The 18,441-nt window shown below is 43.2% G+C and overlaps 2 protein-coding genes across 7 annotated transcripts in view; both read right to left on the reverse strand.

The window, feature by feature from the left end:
- LOC119962791 (molybdopterin synthase catalytic subunit) overlaps positions 1-15,586 on the reverse strand; it is a 73,662-nt gene extending 58,076 nt beyond the window's left edge. The window contains exons 1-3 of one of the 3 annotated variants that reach the window (XM_038790880.1): positions 15,490-15,564; positions 11,292-11,438; positions 6,743-6,868 (exon numbers count right to left, since the gene is read on the reverse strand). In XM_038790880.1, coding sequence (XP_038646808.1) covers positions 6,743-6,863 — 121 coding nt within the window. In that variant the 5' untranslated portion in view covers positions 6,864-6,868; positions 11,292-11,438; positions 15,490-15,564. Of the gene's footprint in view, positions 1-6,742; positions 6,869-9,184; positions 9,220-11,291; positions 11,439-15,489 lie in introns of those variants that run through there. The other 2 variants (XM_038790881.1, XM_038790879.1) reach the window with 2 other exon arrangements.
- Positions 6,756-17,939, reverse strand: LOC119962792 (molybdopterin synthase sulfur carrier subunit). Of its 4 annotated transcripts, none has more exons than XM_038790885.1 (5): positions 17,860-17,939; positions 15,490-15,611; positions 11,292-11,438; positions 9,185-9,213; positions 6,756-6,868 (listed from the first exon to the last, which is right to left on the reverse strand). In XM_038790885.1, exons 1-3 carry the CDS (start codon positions 17,869-17,871, stop codon positions 11,312-11,314), a joined length of 261 nt encoding a protein of 86 aa, XP_038646813.1. In that variant the 5' UTR covers positions 17,872-17,939; the 3' UTR covers positions 6,756-6,868; positions 9,185-9,213; positions 11,292-11,311. The 4 variants fall into 4 exon arrangements, with proteins under 4 accessions (XP_038646813.1, XP_038646812.1, XP_038646810.1 ...); XM_038790884.1 differs by lacking the exon at positions 17,860-17,939 and adding an exon at positions 17,424-17,554; XM_038790882.1 differs by lacking the exon at positions 17,860-17,939 and adding an exon at positions 15,879-16,348.
- Positions 17,940-18,441: the final 502 nt, after the last annotated feature.

Genomic DNA, 18,441 nt, shown 5'->3' on the forward strand with positions numbered 1-18,441 from the left:
TTAATGGGTGTTTCTCTGGTTGGCAATCAGTAGTTAGTGGTGTCCCTCAGGGATCAGTGTCGAGCCCACAATTGTTCACAATTTACATAGATGATTTGGAGTTGGGGACCAAGGGCAATGTGTCCAAGTTTGGAGATGACACTAAGCTGAGTGGTAAAGCAAAACGTGCAGAGGATACTGGAAGTCTGCAGAGGGATTTGGATAGGTTAAGTGAATGGGCTAGGATATGGCAGATGGAATACAATGTTGAGAAATGTGAGGTTATCCATTTTGGTAGGAATAATAGCAGAAGGGATTGTTATTTAAATGATAAAATATTAAAACGTGCCACTGTGCAGAAAGACCTGGGTGTGCTGGTGCATAAGTCACAAAAAGTTGGTTTACAGGTGCAACAGGTAATTAAGAAGTCAAATGGAGTTTTGTCCTTCATTGCTAGAGGGATGGAGTTTAAGACTAGGGAGGTTATGTTGCAACTGTATAAGGTGTTAGTGAGGCCACAACTGGAGTATTGTGTTCAGTTTTGGTCTCCTTACCTGAGAAAGGACATACTGGCGCTGGAGAGTGTGCAGAGGAGATTCACTAGGTTAATCCCAGATCTGAAGGGATTGGATTACGAGGAGAAGTTGAGTAGACTGGAACTGTGCTCATTGGAATTTAGGAGGATGGGGGGGGGGGGGGAATCTTATAGAAACATATAAAATTATGAAGGGAATAGATAGGATAGATGCGGGCAGGTTGTTTCCACTGGCAAGTGAAAGGAGAACTAGGGGGCATAGCCTCAAAATAAGTGGAAGTAGATTTAGGACTAAGCTCAAGAGGAACTTCTTCATTCAAAGGGTTGTGAATCTATGGAATTCCTTGCCCAGTGAAGCAGTTGAGGCTCCTTCATTAAATGTTTTTAAGATAAAGATATAGTTTTTTTGAAGAATAAAGGAATTAAGGGTTATGGTGTTCAGGCCGGAAAATGGAGCGGAGTACAAAAAAGATCAGCCATGATCTCATTGAATTGCGGAGCAGGCTCGAGGGGCCAGATGGCGTACTCCTGCTCCTAGTTCTTATGTTCTAAGATTGGGCGTGATAATGTTTGAAGATTGCAGAGTGTTCAGTTCCATTTACAAATTTCCAGATGAAGCACCCCATCTCCACATACAGCAAGATCTGGACAGCATTCGGGTTGGAGCTGCTAAGTGGCAACTTATATTGACGCCACACATGATCATCTCCAAACAAGAGAAATTGTAATGACTTCAGCTTGACATTCAATGGCATTACCATCGTTGAATGTCTAACATCAACATCCTGGGCTTACCACGGACCAGAAATTGAATTGGATCAACCACATAAATGTGGCTACAAGAACAGTTCAGAGGCTGGGTACTGTGTAGTCGGTGATTCATCTCCTCTGCAAAGCCTACAGGATACAAGTCAGAAGTCTGATATAAACTCTCCACTTGCCTGGATGAGTATGGTTATAACACGACTTGAGGAGCTCAACACAATTCAGGACAAAGCAGCTAGGTTGATTTTCACCCTATCCTCCATCTTAAACATTCACTACTAGTGCACTATGTCTGCAGTGTGTACCATCTACAAGATGCAACGCAGCAACACTCCAGGGTGTTTTTGACAGCACCTCCCAAACTTGTGACCGAGATCACCTAAAAAAACAATGGCAGCAAACACCACCTACAAGTTCCCCTCCAAGTCACACATCAACCCGACTTTAAAAGATATTGCCGTTCCTTTGGTGTTGTTGGGTCAAAGTTATGGAGCTCCCTCCCGAACAGCACTGTGATAGGATGTTCACCACATTGTCTAGTGGTTCAAGGTCTAGTGGTTCAAGGTGGTGGCTCATAATCAGCTTCACAAGGGTAATATAACTGCTGGCCTTGTCAGCAACATTTAAATCCCATGACTGAATGGTAAAAGAGTAGAGAAAGTTTATAGGGTGGGAAAAGAGGTCAAAGTCAGAGGAACAGCGTTTGAGGAAATTAATACTACATGATAGAAATTTAGCAGAGACCCAGTTAGTGCATAGGTCTTAGCCTTGATGTACTAGAATGTACTGTTTAAGAAGCACGCACCTTACAAAAGATGGAGGAAAATAAAGTTGTTATCCGGTTATTTCTGAGAAATGGCAGAAGCCAGGGCTAGACCAGACATTTTCTAAACTACAGATTGTACCTGATGCAAGAATATCAACAAGCTGCAATGGGAAAAGATCAGAGATCGGATGATTGCCAATTCTCACTTATAACGAAAGCTGGAAACACTCAACATGCTCAGCAACATCTGTAGTGTGTGAAGGCAGGATTAACGTCTCAGTTCTACAAGAGTAATATGTAATAAAGAAATCAAAAATATCTGAAGTAAATTGGATCCAGGAACCCAAAAGCCTAATATTCACCACATCTCTTGTTAATTCAAATTACTGTCCAGATTTATTAAAAATAAAATGATTCAGAAAAGCAAAAAATCATGAGCGATATAGGACATTAAATAATATTTAAGTAGAAAACTGGAAGCTGATTACATTTATAACAGTGTTTTACACTTTCAAAGAATCGCATGTTTTTTTGATGAACTCATGTTCAATTTATTACGATCCTGGGCCACACCCCAACAGTGGCTCGGATACTAGTCTGAAACCGCAATATTTTAATTTTAATTTTGTAAGATTATGAGGAAAGGATATTCCCCTCCAGGAGTGATTTCATGCAACATAGGATTAAGGTATATTAAAATAAACTTTATTACAATCACAGTATTATCACACAAGGAAATAGCTTCCAACTATCCCTTAAACAATGCTCATCAATACAGTGACACAATAACCTTTAATTGCTATCTTTACTTCCACTCAAACAGAACCATCTCAGATCTCAATCTACTTTTAAATACAGTTAGTACTCAGGAATACTTGCTGTACAGGTGGCTACAGGTGGCTTGAAACTACACTTCACCAGATTCTCCCGACTCCCAGGATGCGCCTAGGAGACCTCGCCAGGATGCTGTTTAGCACAGATCCACACAGACATGGACCAGGCACCTGGCCCGGGGTGGGGGGAGGTCCCCCGGCTATTAGAGACCCCTGGGTGGTCGGGCTCTAGGCAGGGTGGTACCCTGGTACTTCTGCTCGCACCTAGGCACTGCCACCCAGGCACCCCGGCAGTGATTGGGGGAGGGGGTGGGGTTGAAAGATCGGGCAGCCTTTAAAATTGGCGCCTGATCCACGAGTACTCTTCCTGCACTGGGGTGACTGAGCTGGTCAGTTCAGGAAATGATTTAAGTGCGGTCTTGTTGGGTTGCTTCCTGCTGAGGCCAAAAAAAAATCAAAGTGCCGTTGAATAGCGGGGCCGTTCTTGGCTCTGCAGTCGCGGAGAAACACCCCCACTAAACGCACCCAAAACGGGACTCTGTTTTTGCCCTGTTGAATCACGCCCTTATTAATAATAATAATGTTTTCCAGATCAGGACATGGCTGACTGGATTACATTAATCCTGTTTTCTGTGGATACAGCATAGGTTGATAATCTTGCACACTGTCCGAGGAGTTTCATAGCTGCACTGAAACAGCTTAGCTAGGGAGCATCCAGGTTTCCAACTGTGTGGAGTTTGCACGTTCTTCCCATATCTGCATGGGTTTCATCCGGGTGCTCCAGTTTCCTCCCACAGTCCAAAGATGTGCAGGTTAAGTGGATTGGCCATGCTAAATTACCCCCTAGTGTCCAAACGGTTAGGTGGGGATGTGGGCCTAGGTCGGGTGTTTTTTCGGAATATCAATGGGCCGAATGGCCTCTTTTTGCACGGTAGGGAGTTCTATTTCCAGGACCATAAACTTTTATTATGTGCCACACATACTCAGTGGCTTCTTCGTCCAATGTGGAGTGAACCAATTATCCAGGCAGAGGCATCTATGATGGGGAATTCTGAAGGAAGATGTGTGGATTACCCACACAACATTAAGACACTTGCAAATGTTTCAGCCTCATCTCTTGTAATCAAATATTAGGCTCCAAGATGGTCGAGATGGAAATGTACACGAAGCTGCTTTCTCCTGTTACATGACTGGCTGCTCACCAGTATTCTTGACTAAACATGGTAGAGTTAGAAATAATTGGTCTGATTTGTCAGATATAAAATTGGTTTATTTTGTCTTAGCCTACTGCCTCTTGTATTTAACATGCAACAACAACTGATATTTATATAGCATGTTTAAATGCAGTACAAACATCCCAAAACGTATTGTCAGACAAAATCGGAGCCCCAAAGGAGCTGTTATTAGGACAAGTGATCAATAGCTTGAACACTTAAAATAGGAGCGAGCTAAAGGCAGAGAGGTGCAAGGAGGAAACTCCAGAGTTTAGGGCCAAGATAGCTGAAGACTGGCCATCAATGATGGTGAAAGAGGCCAGATTTGGAGAAAAGCAGTGATTTCAAGGGGCTGTAAGGCCAGAGGACTGAGTACATGGGGGGATTTAAACACCATGGTGAGAATTTTTAAATCAAGGCTTTGAAATCTAGGTAGCTTCACCTGGTCGGTAGCTCATTCTGTAGGCTTCAGCTGCTGCTTCTTCTCCATTCCAATTGAAATTTCCAGTGGCGGAAACAGATTCAATAACTTTCAAAACGGAAATTGGATAAATACATAAATGGAGAAAATTTGCATTGAAGCATTTGCAACGCTCTAGGGAAAGGTGAAGGAAGTGGAATGAATTGGATCTCTCATTCAGCTGACACAGGTACCATGGGCTAAATTACCTCCTCATATACTGTGTCATTTTCTTAATTCCATAAAACAAGGATGGTCTTTGGTTTAATATTGATCAAAGGCGTGATCAAAGGAGTGTGGGCTATGTCTGTCTGTGATATAGTAATGATAGCTCACAAGTACCTCACAGCTACCTACTTTTGGGTTACTGAATCTGTCACTAGTCTGTCTCAAGTAGCACAGCTGTAGTGTCACACTACTTGATGAAAAATATCATTGTGGAAATGAAACATTATCCTCATATGGGCTTACAGTAACTCCTACTAATTCCATGATAACAGATCCGTCTGTGCCACGTAGTGTTAAAGATAAGATCAGTTACTTCCTCATTCTGGTTCTATCACTACGTAGACGACTGAGTCTAGCAGCTACTCGGGAGTCAACCAACTTTATTAATAGTGCCACCGAACAACCAAGTCGGAGTGCTGATGGATCAGCTTGTGAAAAGGTTTTCTGTATTTGGTACCAAAATCTAGATCTGATAAGGAGATCTTTTCATTATTTCGAAACCATGGACAGCACGGTGGCACAGTGGTTGGCCTTGGAAACCTTGGGTGGCGGCTGCTTGGTGTTGGTCTCCAGAATGACACTCGTGGGTGTCTCCCAGGGAATCAGAGGGAATCACGGTAGCATTGTGGATAGCACAATCGCTTCACAGCTCCAGGGTCCCAGGTTCGATTCCGGCTTGGGTCACTGTCTGTGCGGAGTCTGCACATCCTCCCCGTGTGTGCGTGGGTTTCCTCCGGGTGCTCCGGTTTCCTCCCACAGTCCAAAGATGTGCGGGTTAGGTAGATTGGCCATGATAAATTGCCCTTAGTGTCCAAAATTGCCCTTAGTGTTGGGTGGGGTTACTGGGTTATGGGGATAGGGTGGAGGTGTTGACCTTGGGTAGGGGGTAGGGTGCTCTTTCCAAGAGCCTGTGCAGACTCGATGGGCTGAATGGCCTCCTTCTGCACTGTAAATCTATGTATACTACCGGCTCACAGCGCCAGAGACGCAGGTTCGATTCCAAACTCCAGTGACTGTGTGGAGCTTGCACATTTTCCCCATGCTGCGTGGGTTTCCTCCAGGTGCTCCGGTTTCCTCCCAAAGTCCAAAGATGTGCAGGTTAGGTGGATTGGTCACGCTAAATTTCCGTCAAAAGGTTAGGTGGAGTTACGGGGATCGAGTATGAGAATGGGCCGGTACAGACTTGATGGGCTGAATGGCTTCCTTCTGTACTGTGGGGCTTCTATGAATGCTTGGGAATTGTGAATCTGAATCGGTCCAATGTCTTCCTTCTTATGAATTTTGTATTGGCTTGCTAGGGTACAAAGAGTCACACACAGGCTTACTCCCTCCCTGCAGGATATTACGGGGTGGCACGGTAGCAGAGTTGCTTCGCAGCTCCAGGGTCCCAGGTTCGATTCCCGGCTTGGGTCACTGTCAGTGCGGAGTCTGCACCTTCTCCCAGCGTTTGCTCCAGGTGCTCCGGTTTCCTCCGACAGTTCAAAAATGTGCAGGTTAGTTGGATTGACCATGTTAAATTTCCCTTTAGTGTCCAAAGGGTATGGCTGCGTGGGCTTGAATGGGGTGCTCTTTCCGGGGGGCCGGTTCAGGTGCAGTGGGGCGAGTGGCCTCCTTCGGCACTGTAAATTCTATGTCCACGTTCTATGACAATGATCTGGCAGTTTTCATGATAATATTTCTCATAAAACCAGCCCACAAGTCATATTAATTGAATTCAATTTCACAACTCAATATGCTGGGATTTGAACTCATAATTCCTGGATATCTGGTTCAATAATATAACCACTAGATTACCTTACACACGAATATTGTTAACTAAAATACTTACTGAAAATTTGAACCATCAATCCATCATCTCCATTCAATAAAAATATATAATTGGGTATTTTAAATGGTCCCTAGAAAAAGTGTGCCATTGATTATATTATGTGTGACTGCTAGTTGGACAACTTAACAACTTACCAATAAACAAAGACACTGCTCCACAAGATGGAGATTTCACTGATTCTGCAACTTCATCTGTGGAAAGCTTCTCATATGTCACTTTTATCAAATCCTTCGGCTTGTCTTCCAATTTATACATGGTCACTGCAGAAAGGAAACACAAAGAAAGTCTATCTGCTGGTGATAACTATCTATCAGACCAATTGGGTAGTCTCTATAAATCAATTATTGTCTTTCAAGACACTTTTGCACCAGCCTATTTGAGCAAATCAAAGTAATCCAAACATTCTCTTTTTAAGTTTACGACTTCATTTTGGCATCTAACTTGTAGTAAAAGAAGAAAAAATAACACACAAGCAAATAAATAATGAGAGGAGACATTAATGGAAAATACTTTCCAGCATAAATGATATCCTACATCTAATTCAAAAAGGGAGGGAATTCCAGAGCTTCGGTCAAGGCAACTAGGCCAAGGCAACTAATGTATAGCCAGCAATGGTGGAACGATGATAATTAGGAGGTAACATCGCCATAGTCCCAGATGACCATAGGCTGCTTTCTCCTTTGAGGGGGAGAGCTGACAGCTGATGATTTAACCTGCGGATCACCATATCTCAGACAAGGAGCAAGGTTGAGCAGACAGGCCTTCACAAATAACCTCAGCCGGCATGGAAATTGAACCTACGCTGCTGGCCTCACTCTGCATCATGAATCAGCTGTCCAGCCAAATGAGCTAAACCGGCCCCTGATGATAATTAGCGGCAAGCAGGATGCCAGAATTGGAGGAACACAGAGATCTTGAGGATTGTAGGGCTGGAGGAAGTTACAAAAATGGGACCAGGTGAAGATATAGAAGGATTCAAAAACAAGGGTGAGAACTTTCAAACTGAGGTGCAGCAGACTGGGAACCAATGTAGGTCAATTAGCACACGGGGAGATGGATGGAATTTGTTAAGTTAGGATATGGATGGCAGAGCTCAATCTTTAGAGGCGGGCCTGTGAGGAGAGCATTGGAATAAACACTTTTCAGTCCCAGGTCCTGCTCAGGAGATAGCAGTGACTTGAAAGCATACAGTTGTAATAGCCTTGTCCTCACTAACTGCACAAGTAGGAAATTATTCATTTTATGAGGTAGGAGTCAGCTCTTCACCTCTCAGACTTCTCAAAAGAGGAAGGAAACTGCACAACAATTAGATGGAAATGAGATGCCGTTTATTACTTTTTCAGCTTGTAATCCAGCATAGATCAGAAAATTGAGTCCCAAGAAAAATAATTAACAAATCAAATCCAATGCCTAGTGGATCAGAGACCAACACAATCTTATGTATTAATTCACACATTTATAATTTAACATTACTTCCTGTTCACTCAAACAACAAGAGCGCATAAATGTGAATTAGAAGCATCATTGTAGTCTACAGAAGTGGAATATTTGTTTCTGTATTCTCAAAACATTGAGGGAGCTTTACTGTGAAACCAACATGGTATATGCAATCGTAACAATATTTGGTATTAAGACAGACTGAAAAATGTGAGAAAATGCCCCACTATACAACTTTCCCCTCCCCATTGCCCAATATGAACAGCTAATCCAATTTGAAATTTGACACAAGGTCCTTCAAGGCAGATTTGTTCGTGAAAAGAAAGACTGAGGGAAAGAAAGAAACACATGTAGGAAGGAGGATGATTGCAGTAATAGTAGTGAAGGGAAGCTGTAAATCAAATAAGTCAAGGCCTACTTGACTTATTTAAAACAAACATAAATGTAAAATCACACAATACTGATGATACACAACATGCTAGAGTTGAAGCAGAAAGCTTTGCATTATGTAATGAAAAAGTGGGTAAAGATTTTGGTTGGATCCATTCATACAATTGTGAGTATGCTCTGCTTCATAATCATACACCTTTCAGTAGACCTACTGTGGTTTTTCTCAGTGAACTGGATACTATCTTAAAATGGCAGAAGTGTTACTGCACATTATACTCTAGTATTACGCATTAATTTTTTAAAAACCTTTTCAATCAATCTTTCTGCTCCTTTTCCACTCTTTGGTACAACTTTTGTCTTCTAACACTTTCAGTACAGTAGTTATATATATTTAATTGTAGTCACTGTATCACTTGGTCCTACTTATTTTCTCTAAATTTCCAAAAAAATCCATTATTGGAAATAAATCTGCAAGTCGCGGTTTCAGTATCAGTCAGTCAAAAGCAAAGGAAGAGGGTTTTTATAGAACATTAGAAAGACTTCACCAGATTTAAATTCAATTCAAAACATATAAAGGATTAAACAATGCAAAGGTATCTATAAATTTCAGACACCTCCAGTTAACTGAATTAAACTGAATTATTAATTTTCTTCAAGTTGACAGTTTTAAGCAGATCAGAGCAGAGAGTCTCACAGAAATAGCAATGACATTGTAGGATGTTGTCATGTAAATTCATTATTTTACTTACTTTAACAAACCATCCTGAGAGTTTTGTGGCTTGCAAAATAAGAAAAGAAGTTTCTTACCATTGGAGTATTAACATAGTGAAAAGTCATGATCAAAGAAAATATCCCACAGTGAACAACTTGGGAGCACGCTGAAATAATACTGTATTCCCACTTCGAAGACCAGTCTGAGTATAATTTAGCACCAGGTTTGGTTATCATAGCTTCTGAGAAAAGACTACTCTTGGAACTACCAAGATGCCTTTCAGTATTAATGGCATTTCAGTTACATGGCAAACAATTGAGATTATGGTGCCTCCCAATTGGCCACAATTGCAAGATTGGCAGTTTTCAGAACAAAAAAAATGTCCATAGGTTGACAAGACTGTAAATTTTGAATGAGCAATTAAATATCTCTAAGCAGTACATTAAGCCCAAGAGTGACTAAGCAAAAGGTTCATAACCAACTATATACAGCCCAACGTGTTTCCTTTGCCAACTCCTTTCTCCACATACCCACCCCCCCCCCCCCCCCCCCCCCCACCACCCTCCCACACCCAAGACAATTCAGGAGAAGAACAAGAGAACAATCTTCCACAAGCCCTAATCCCCAAACCCTCCAAGGACTCAATTAAGGAAAAATGTGATCATCAATTGCACTCATTGTGCACCTCCTGTGAAAATTTCCTGGTAGAAACAGGCAATGTCCAAATGCAGCAAGACCTGGACAATATCCAAGCTTGAGCTGACAAGTGGCAAGTAACATTCACACCACTCAAGTGCCAGGCAATGACTACCTCCACCAAGAGAGAATCTAACTACGCCCATCGTATTGCCATTGCCAAATCCCACCCATCAACATCCTGGGGGTTACCATTGACTAGAAACTGATGGATAAGCCATAAATATGCTGTGACTGCAAGAGCAGATCAGAGGCTAGGAACCCTGCATCAGTTAACTCATTTTCTGACTCACCGAAGCCTGTTCAAGGCATAAGTCAGGAGTGTGATGGAATACTCTCCACTTTCCTGAATGAGTGCAGCTTCAACAACACTTAAGAAGCTGAACACCATCCAGGACAAAGCTGCCCGCTTGATTGGCCCCACCATCCACAAACATTCACTCCCTCCACCACCGTACACAGTAGCATCCATGTGTACCATCTACAAGATACATGGCAGAAACTTACCAAGGCTTCTTCGACAGCAGTTTCTAAACCCACGACTGCTACTATTTAGAATAACATGGGCAATAGCCACATGAGAACATCACCACCTGGAATTCCCCTTCGAGTCATTCACCATCCTGACTTGGAAATATATCACTGTTCCTTCACTGCTCGTGGATCCAAATTCACTCCCCAATAGCACTGTAGGTGGACCTGCACCACATGGACTGCAACAGTTAAAGAGGCCGCTCACCACCACCTTCTCAAGGGCAGTCAAGGATGGGCAATAAATGCTGGCCTAGCCAGCAACACCGACATCCCGTGAATAATTTTTCTAAGACTATGGAGGAAATCCTTATCAAGTACCAAGTCACATCAGCCAGCAGCCTTTGGCTATGAATACTATAGCAGTGTCTAATTATGACTGGAGAAGCACACCAATGCCATCAACAAAACTTTACAAATTGAAGGTTATAATCATTATTGAAAGGGTATAGATACAACTTGAATCTCCATCCAAGATGGCACCAAGTACTAACATGAGAACACCACCACCTGGAAGTTTCCCTCCAAGTCATTCACAATCCTAACTTGGAAATGTATCATTGTTCCTTCACAGCTGCTGGATCACAAATAGTGTAAAGCATTCCATTTCCCAGAAATTACATCTGCCAGATCCATTCCCCTCTCCCAATAACTAACCTATACTGTTAGCATTTGTTGCCTTACAAAAATACATGTTCATTTTGGTCTTGTTTTATGATTACAGTGAAACTACAAAACAATAAGCATGGCTCCATATAATAAAGATACAAAGCCAAATGTGAACAAACGAAAGGGAAAATTTAAAAGGCAGTCATCAAATGAATCAGCGGACCTTGCTAAAATTAAAGATTCCATCAGGAATTTTAACGTGCGCCCTCCTGCACCTGAAGTAATATTTGAGGAGAAACTGGAAATACCTGCATATGTAAGCCAGGAGCTAGCCCCCACTGATCGGGGGGATGACTGCGATCTCGTCGCCTGGATGGAGGAACAAAAGCTGATCACCCAAGATGACGTATTCCTGACGAACAGCAAGAATGACGTGATCCCTTATGGTACCAAGCCTGTGGACCAGGTAAGAAAGGGAAAATTGATTATATATGTGATGTTTAATAATTAGTACAAAATAATTTCATTGCATTAAACTAGATTTTCCCAACTTTTCCTATTAACGGTCAATAATACCCTCCAAATATGGTTCTAGGCCTCCCAACTAAAGCAGTTTGAGTCACTGCAATCTGACCACTTCACTCAGCAAATTTAGCCAATTCTTGACAAGGTAGCTAAATGAAATACTTTCTGTAATCAAGGTATTTCATCAATTGGAGTGGCAACAGGCAAGCTACTCCGCCAATATGCATTGCACCTTCCGCTGTCACTGGCGGGGAGGGTACAGACCGTGAAAATGAAGGTCCTCCCCAGGTTCTTATTTGTATTCCAGTACCTTCCGAATTTCATCCCCAAGGCCTAATAAGATCATCTCAGGATTTCTGTGGGCGAATAAGAACCCGCGAGTGAAGAGAGTGGTTCTGGAACACAGTCGGGGAGAGGGTGGGCTGGTACTGCCAAACTTTTGCAACTACTACTGGGCGGCCAACACTGCCATGATCAGGAAGTAGGTATTGGGGGAGGGGTCAGCATGGGAACAGTTGGAGGCGGCGTCATGCAAAGGCACCAGTTTGGGAGTGCTGGGAACGGCTCCTCTCCCATTCTTGCCAGCCCATTACTCCACAGGTTCGTGATGGTGGCAACACTGAAGATCCGAAGGCAGTAGAGGAGACACAAGAGGGTGGAGGGAGCGTCGGTCTGGAATGTAATAACCACAGGTTCCTGCCGGGTAGGATGGACGACGGGTTCCAGAGCTGGCAGAGGGCGGGTATTAGAAGGATGGGTGACCTGTTTATAGATGGGAGCTTTCCCAGCCTGCAGGCACTGGAGGACAAGCTTAAATTGCCGCCAGGGAACGGCTTTAGGTATTTACAAGTGCGAACCATCCTGAGGAAGCAGGTGGTGGCCTTTCCGCTGCTGCCGCCACGGGGGATACAAGATATAGTGTCCGGTACCTGAGTGGGGGAGGGGAAGGTGTTGGATATCTACCAGGAGCTGTTGGAGGCGGAGGAAACCACGGTGGAGTAGTTCAAAGGCAAGTGGTAGGAGGAGTTAGAGCCGGAACTATGGGCGGAAGCCCTAAGTAGGGTTAATTCCTCCTCATCATGTGCCAGGCTTAGTCTCATACAGTTTAAAGTGGTTCACCAGGCACACATGACAGTGGCGAGGATGAGCAAGTTTTTCGGGGTAGAAGACAGATGTGCGAGGTGTGCGGGAAGCCCAGCAAACCATGTTCATATGTTCTGGGCATGCCGAAGCTTGAAGTGTGCTGGCGGGGGTTTGCCAGGGCAATGTCCAAGGTGCTATGAGCTCAGGTGGTGCCGAATCCAGAGGTGGCGATCTTTGGAGTGTCGGAAGACCCGGGAGTTCAGGGAGTGAAAGAGGCCGACGTTTTGGCCTTTGCCTCCCTGATAGCCCGGAGACTGATTCTGTTATTGTGGAGGGACTCGAAGCCCCCAAGTGTAGAGACCTGGGATAGTGACATGGCTGGGTTTCTCAGCCTTGAGAAAATAAAGTTTGCCTTAAGAGGATCAATGTTAGGGTTCTCCCGGAGTGTTGTGTTTGTTTGTTTTTCTGTTATTCTCGATGTCTGTGAAGACAGAGCCGTTCGGGGAAACATCTATTTTTGCACTATGTTAATGTTTAATGCCCATTGTTCTTTTTGTGTTTTGTTATAAAAATTTTGCAAATATTTCAATAAAAATATATTTTTTTAAACAATATGCATTGCACAGACAGAATGTGGCAGCATTAATGACTTCCATAAAAGTCAGGACAAGAACAAAATATGGCTTCTTGTGTGCGACTACATGCTGAGCATTCTGTAAAACAGAATATAAAAGGAATAAAATCATGCAATGTTTCAACATTTCACAAAATGTCACAAAAATACCGCTTTTCTATAGCTACATAGTGGCGGTTATGTTATGTTGACTTCCAGTGTTTATCTGTCCTAACAATGTAACATGATACACTGAACAATGGTTTTTATTAACTAAAAAAGTAACACTATTCTTAGCAATACATACAATATTAAAACCATTTCTCTTCACCAGAAGGTATTTATTGTCTCTCCAGACAAATTGACCAAGTATTATTTAAATTTCTGTTCCTTAAGTGGCAATTTAGCATGGGCAATCCACCTATCCTGCACATCTTGGGTTGTGGGGGTGAGACCCACGCAGAAAAAGGGAAAATGTGCAAACTCCACATGGACAGTGACCTGGGGCCAGGATCGAACCTGGGTTCTCAGCGCCATGAGGCAGCAGTGCTTTTTGTTTTTAGAAAATATTTTATTCAAGCCATTTTCACATACGCGCACACAAAAAACAAATCAGAAGAACAATGGGACAACTCAATAAACTATCACACCCCACCTGTCCCCTGACGCCAACCCCACCTCACAACCCGCCTTCCTCATTTTAACCCCCTTACCCAACCCACTTTGCTGACCCCTCAATCCTCCATAAAGAATCAATAAATGGCATCCATCTCTGGGTGAACCACTCTGCCAACCCTCGCAGAGCGAACTTGACCTTTTCTAGCCTCAGGAATTCTGCCAGGTCGTTCACAGTTCTGCCATCGAAGCAAAATCCAGCTATCAGGGAGGCAAAAGCCAAGACATCGGCTTCTCTCACCCATTGGACTCCCGGGTCTTCTGGCACCCCAAGTATTACCACCTCTGGACTTGGACCCACCTCCACACCCAGCACCTCGGACACCATGTCCGAGAACCCCTGCCAGAATCCCCTCAGGTTCGGACGCGCCCAGAACATATGAATGTGACTCGTGCCATCCCCCTGTGCAATGGCCACACCTATCCTCTATCACCGTAAAGAACCTACTCATCCTCGCCACCGTCATAGGAGCCATATGTACCACTTTAAACTGTATGAGGCTTAACCTCACACATGACAAGGACACATTCACCCCTGCAAGACCTCCGCCCATGTCTCGGCCCCCACCTCCCCTCCCAGCTCCTCCTCCCATTTACGCTTAATATCCTCCACCAGGGTTCTCTTCAACGCCTTATAAATATCCAACATCTTTAACCCCCCTATTTTGTCCTTCAATAGCACCTCTCCCTTCCTCCTAGCAACCCCCCCACTTCACTCCCATTAACTAGCCCACACAGGTGGCCACTTCCCAAGGCCTCCAACAACCCATCCTCTCTCTAGTTCCCCTCCCCCCACCCACTCCATTAATAGCAGCTTCCAGAACAAATGCTGTAAAATCTACATTATGTCATTGCTATTGTTCAATTGTACGTTCACCATTTAATAAATGCGTTTGGCCATAAACCATAAAGAGTGTCAAGTGACGCAAGACTTGCTACCTTCCAAAGTTAAGAAAAATCAGATGGGGGGTATATGATAAAATCAGTAAATCATAACAATATGAACTAGCTTCTCTGTTCAATTCCAAAGCATGCTACAAATATCTTTATACATGCATACAAAACTTCAACTATGAAAGTGGTCAGTGGCATTGTACTAAAAATACAACGTAGAAGTAAAAAAACACCCAAATGTAAAACATCACTGGCAGGACATTCCAGAGGCGAGAGTGCTAAATGTTCGAAGTATTTCTTCTCACAAAGAAAGATCATCGTCTCGAGTACTGAAGTGTACAACATGAATTCCATACACTTAAGGAGTTTGTAAGGGATATAATCAACAACTTGATTTATACAGCGCCTTTATCACAAAAAACATCCCAAGGTGTTTCACAGGAGCACTCTCAGAGAAAAACTGACACTAAGCTATAGGAGGAGATTTTAGAAGATTGAGAAGCCTAGTAAATAGTTTTAAAGAGGTCACAGACCCAAATACAACTGAGACCTGTTATTTCAATTTGGCAGGTCATCTCTGTACAACAAATATTAATCTTAATTGCTCCTCTTATCTTCATCAAGTAACCAGCACATATACACTGCAGGCTGCAGAAGAAATCCAGATCAAATAAGTAATACTGCTGAAAAAAAATATTTTTTCTAATATGCTGTACCTTGGATGTCTCTTAACAATTTCCTGCCACAGTTGCAAAGATGTTAGTTGCTGTGGTATAGAAATAGTCTCAGAACGAACCCCTGACAATTCAGCACTCCTGGCAAAATACAGCAATGAAACCTATATAAAAAAGACAGAAATATTAACTGTTGCAAAAGCATGAATATCTCATGATGTCACATCAATTTGCCTATTTTCTAGTAAAAGGAATTCTGTGAAGAACAGACACAAATTTATTAAATCAACAATGGCCTCAAGCCATATGCCATATTGTCAAAGTTTCAGTTCAAAAGGTTTTAATGCAAGGCTTCCTTTGTATCTACCAGGCTACAGGTTCTATTTTACAACACTATCAAGCTACTGGTACGAATAGATTGTGATACACACCCTACAAACTAAGTTGCACTGGGCCACCTCATTGTTTTTCGCTGAACCAGAAAAATTCTCCATATGTATGTTTAATCATATATAAAGATAAAACATTCAAGTGAAAGTTAGTTCATAAAGAATATATGCTGGGAGTAATTCAACTAACAATTGTGATAACTTCACAAAGTAAAGTCCAAGTGATTTCTAAATAGACCTCCCTATATTTCTACCTCCACTATCTCTACATCACTCTATCATGGTAACAATTAATTCAGCTGTCGAGACGGTGAAGTTCTAGAACCCTCGCTCTCAACTCTATTCCCTCTGCCTCCTTCAAAAGGCTCTTTTTCCTATTCATTCAAAGGATGCCTAGGCCAACATTTATTGCTCATCCCCAATTGCTCGAGAAGCTGGTGCTGAGCTGCCTTCTTGAACTCCTGCAGTCCATGCATTTCAGTACACTCACAGTGCTGTTAGGGAAGGGATGTCAGGATTTTGACCCAGATACAATGAAGGAACATCAACATATTTCCAAGCCAGAATGGCGAGTGGCTTGGAGGGAACTTCCAGGTGGTGATGTTCCCATGTATCTGCTGCTCTCATCCTTCCAGATGGTCGTGGTCATGGGTTTGGAAGGTGCTGTTAAAAGCAACCTTTTTGATTAAGCATTTGGTCACCTGCCCAAATATCTTATGTGGCTCAGGATCAAATTTTGTTTGACAACGTGACTGTGAAATGCCTTGCGATGCTTTACTACATTAAAAGGTGCTGTATAGATGCAAGTTTTATGGTTGGTTAAGGAAAAATTACTATCTGCAAATCTCTTCCAGATATCCAGTCCTGTGAAGCTGAGAGTTTGATTTCTTCTTCACTTTTTGTTGGGTCAATGATGGGGTGAGAGTGTTCCACATTCTTAATGTCTCAGCACCAAGTTGGGAAAGGAATAGCTGTCGGACAATATTATTCAAAGCATAATGTATCCCTCATTTAAGATGCAATCTTTGCCATTCCAAACACTAGGTCTTCCAACAACAGCCTTCATGTCCACATTTGAAACCAGGTAAATCTGATTCCCCAATCTGGGAGAACATTAATTACTGATTGGTCAATTCCCTAATAGACAGAAAAGTAATTTTTCAACAACAATTTGTAGTAGAATCATAGAATTTACAGTGCAGACGGAGGCCATTCAGCCCATCGTGTCCACACCAGCCCTTGGAAAGAGCACCCGATTTAAGCCCCACACTTCCACCCTATCCCCGTAACCCCAGCTAACCTTTTTTGGACACTAAGGGCAATTTAGCATGGCCAATTCACCTAACCTGCGCATCTTTAGACTGTAGGAGGAAACTGGAGCACAGGGAAGGAACCCAGACAGACACAGGGAGAACATGCAGACTCCGCACAGAGTGTGACCCAAGCTGGGAATTGAACCTGGGACCCTGGAGCTGTGAAGCAACTGTGCTAACCACTGTGCTAATGCGCACCCAGAATATACAACAATATTCAACATCACTGGTGGATGCGTTATAAAACAAAATTCGACAGCAAACTGCCTGCCACCTGTTTCGTCACGATAGGATTAAAAAGTGGCAGCATCCGAACATTTTTTTAACATTTGGTTTGGCAATGCAATTGACACTCCAGCTCAACCTGAACACTGTTCTCCACGTTAGTGTTTTTTTTTTAAAGGCAAGGCTATGGGAGAACAAGCACCCTGCTAGCTTCCAGCAGTCACTCCCCAAACTCCCATCAGGCACCCACGGAGAGTCAGCTCAGTCCAGCCTCCTTCTTTAAAGATTCAGGAGTCACATGAAGATTTGACAGAACACATCTGAACTCATAATGAGCAGGAGGAGACTGTGTCGCAGACTGGGAGCGAGCCGCCTCCCCCGGCCTCCGGGAGTGAGAGGCCCCGGCACTCTCAGCCGGGCTGCTGCTCCGTATCTTTACCAGGGGAACCTCAGAGTCCTGGCCGGGAGAGGGGGGACGGCTGTACCTGGGCGAACATCTCGGGGGCCGTGCCGGACGGTAAAGCGGCTGGACCAGTGTCACACACTCTGGGCTCCGGGTGGTTGCAGCTCCCTGAGTGTTGGGATTGTAACTGCTCGAGCATAAATCATCGCTATTCCAGCCAAACAGGCGGTCCAATCGTGTTAAGTGATCCATAAAGATCAACAACAAAGAAAGGGAAAGATAAAAACAATCTGCTGGAAATACTCAGCAGGCCGGGCAGCATATGTGGAGAAAGAGTTAAAATTTCACGTCCACCATCTGAGTGTTTCCAGCATTTTCTGTTTGCATTTCAGATACAGTATTTTGCTTCTGTATTGAAGAAAGTTAACATGTGGGTACAGCAAGCAATTAAGGCAAATGGTACGTTTGATTTTAGGGAATCGTATGAGATTAAGAATAAGTATGAAGGCCACAAGTGTGCAGGTTAGGTGGGTTGGCCATATCTTTTTATTAAAACAGTAAAAAAATATATACAAGGCCTAACGGTACAAACACTCATTTTGTGTTGGAGAAACAGGATATCCTCCCCTGAGTACCGATGCATGCTCAGTTATGATCAATTGCC

Source organism: Scyliorhinus canicula, chromosome 3, assembly GCF_902713615.1.
Source record: "Scyliorhinus canicula chromosome 3, sScyCan1.1, whole genome shotgun sequence".
Classification (NCBI taxonomy): domain Eukaryota; kingdom Metazoa; phylum Chordata; class Chondrichthyes; order Carcharhiniformes; family Scyliorhinidae; genus Scyliorhinus; species Scyliorhinus canicula.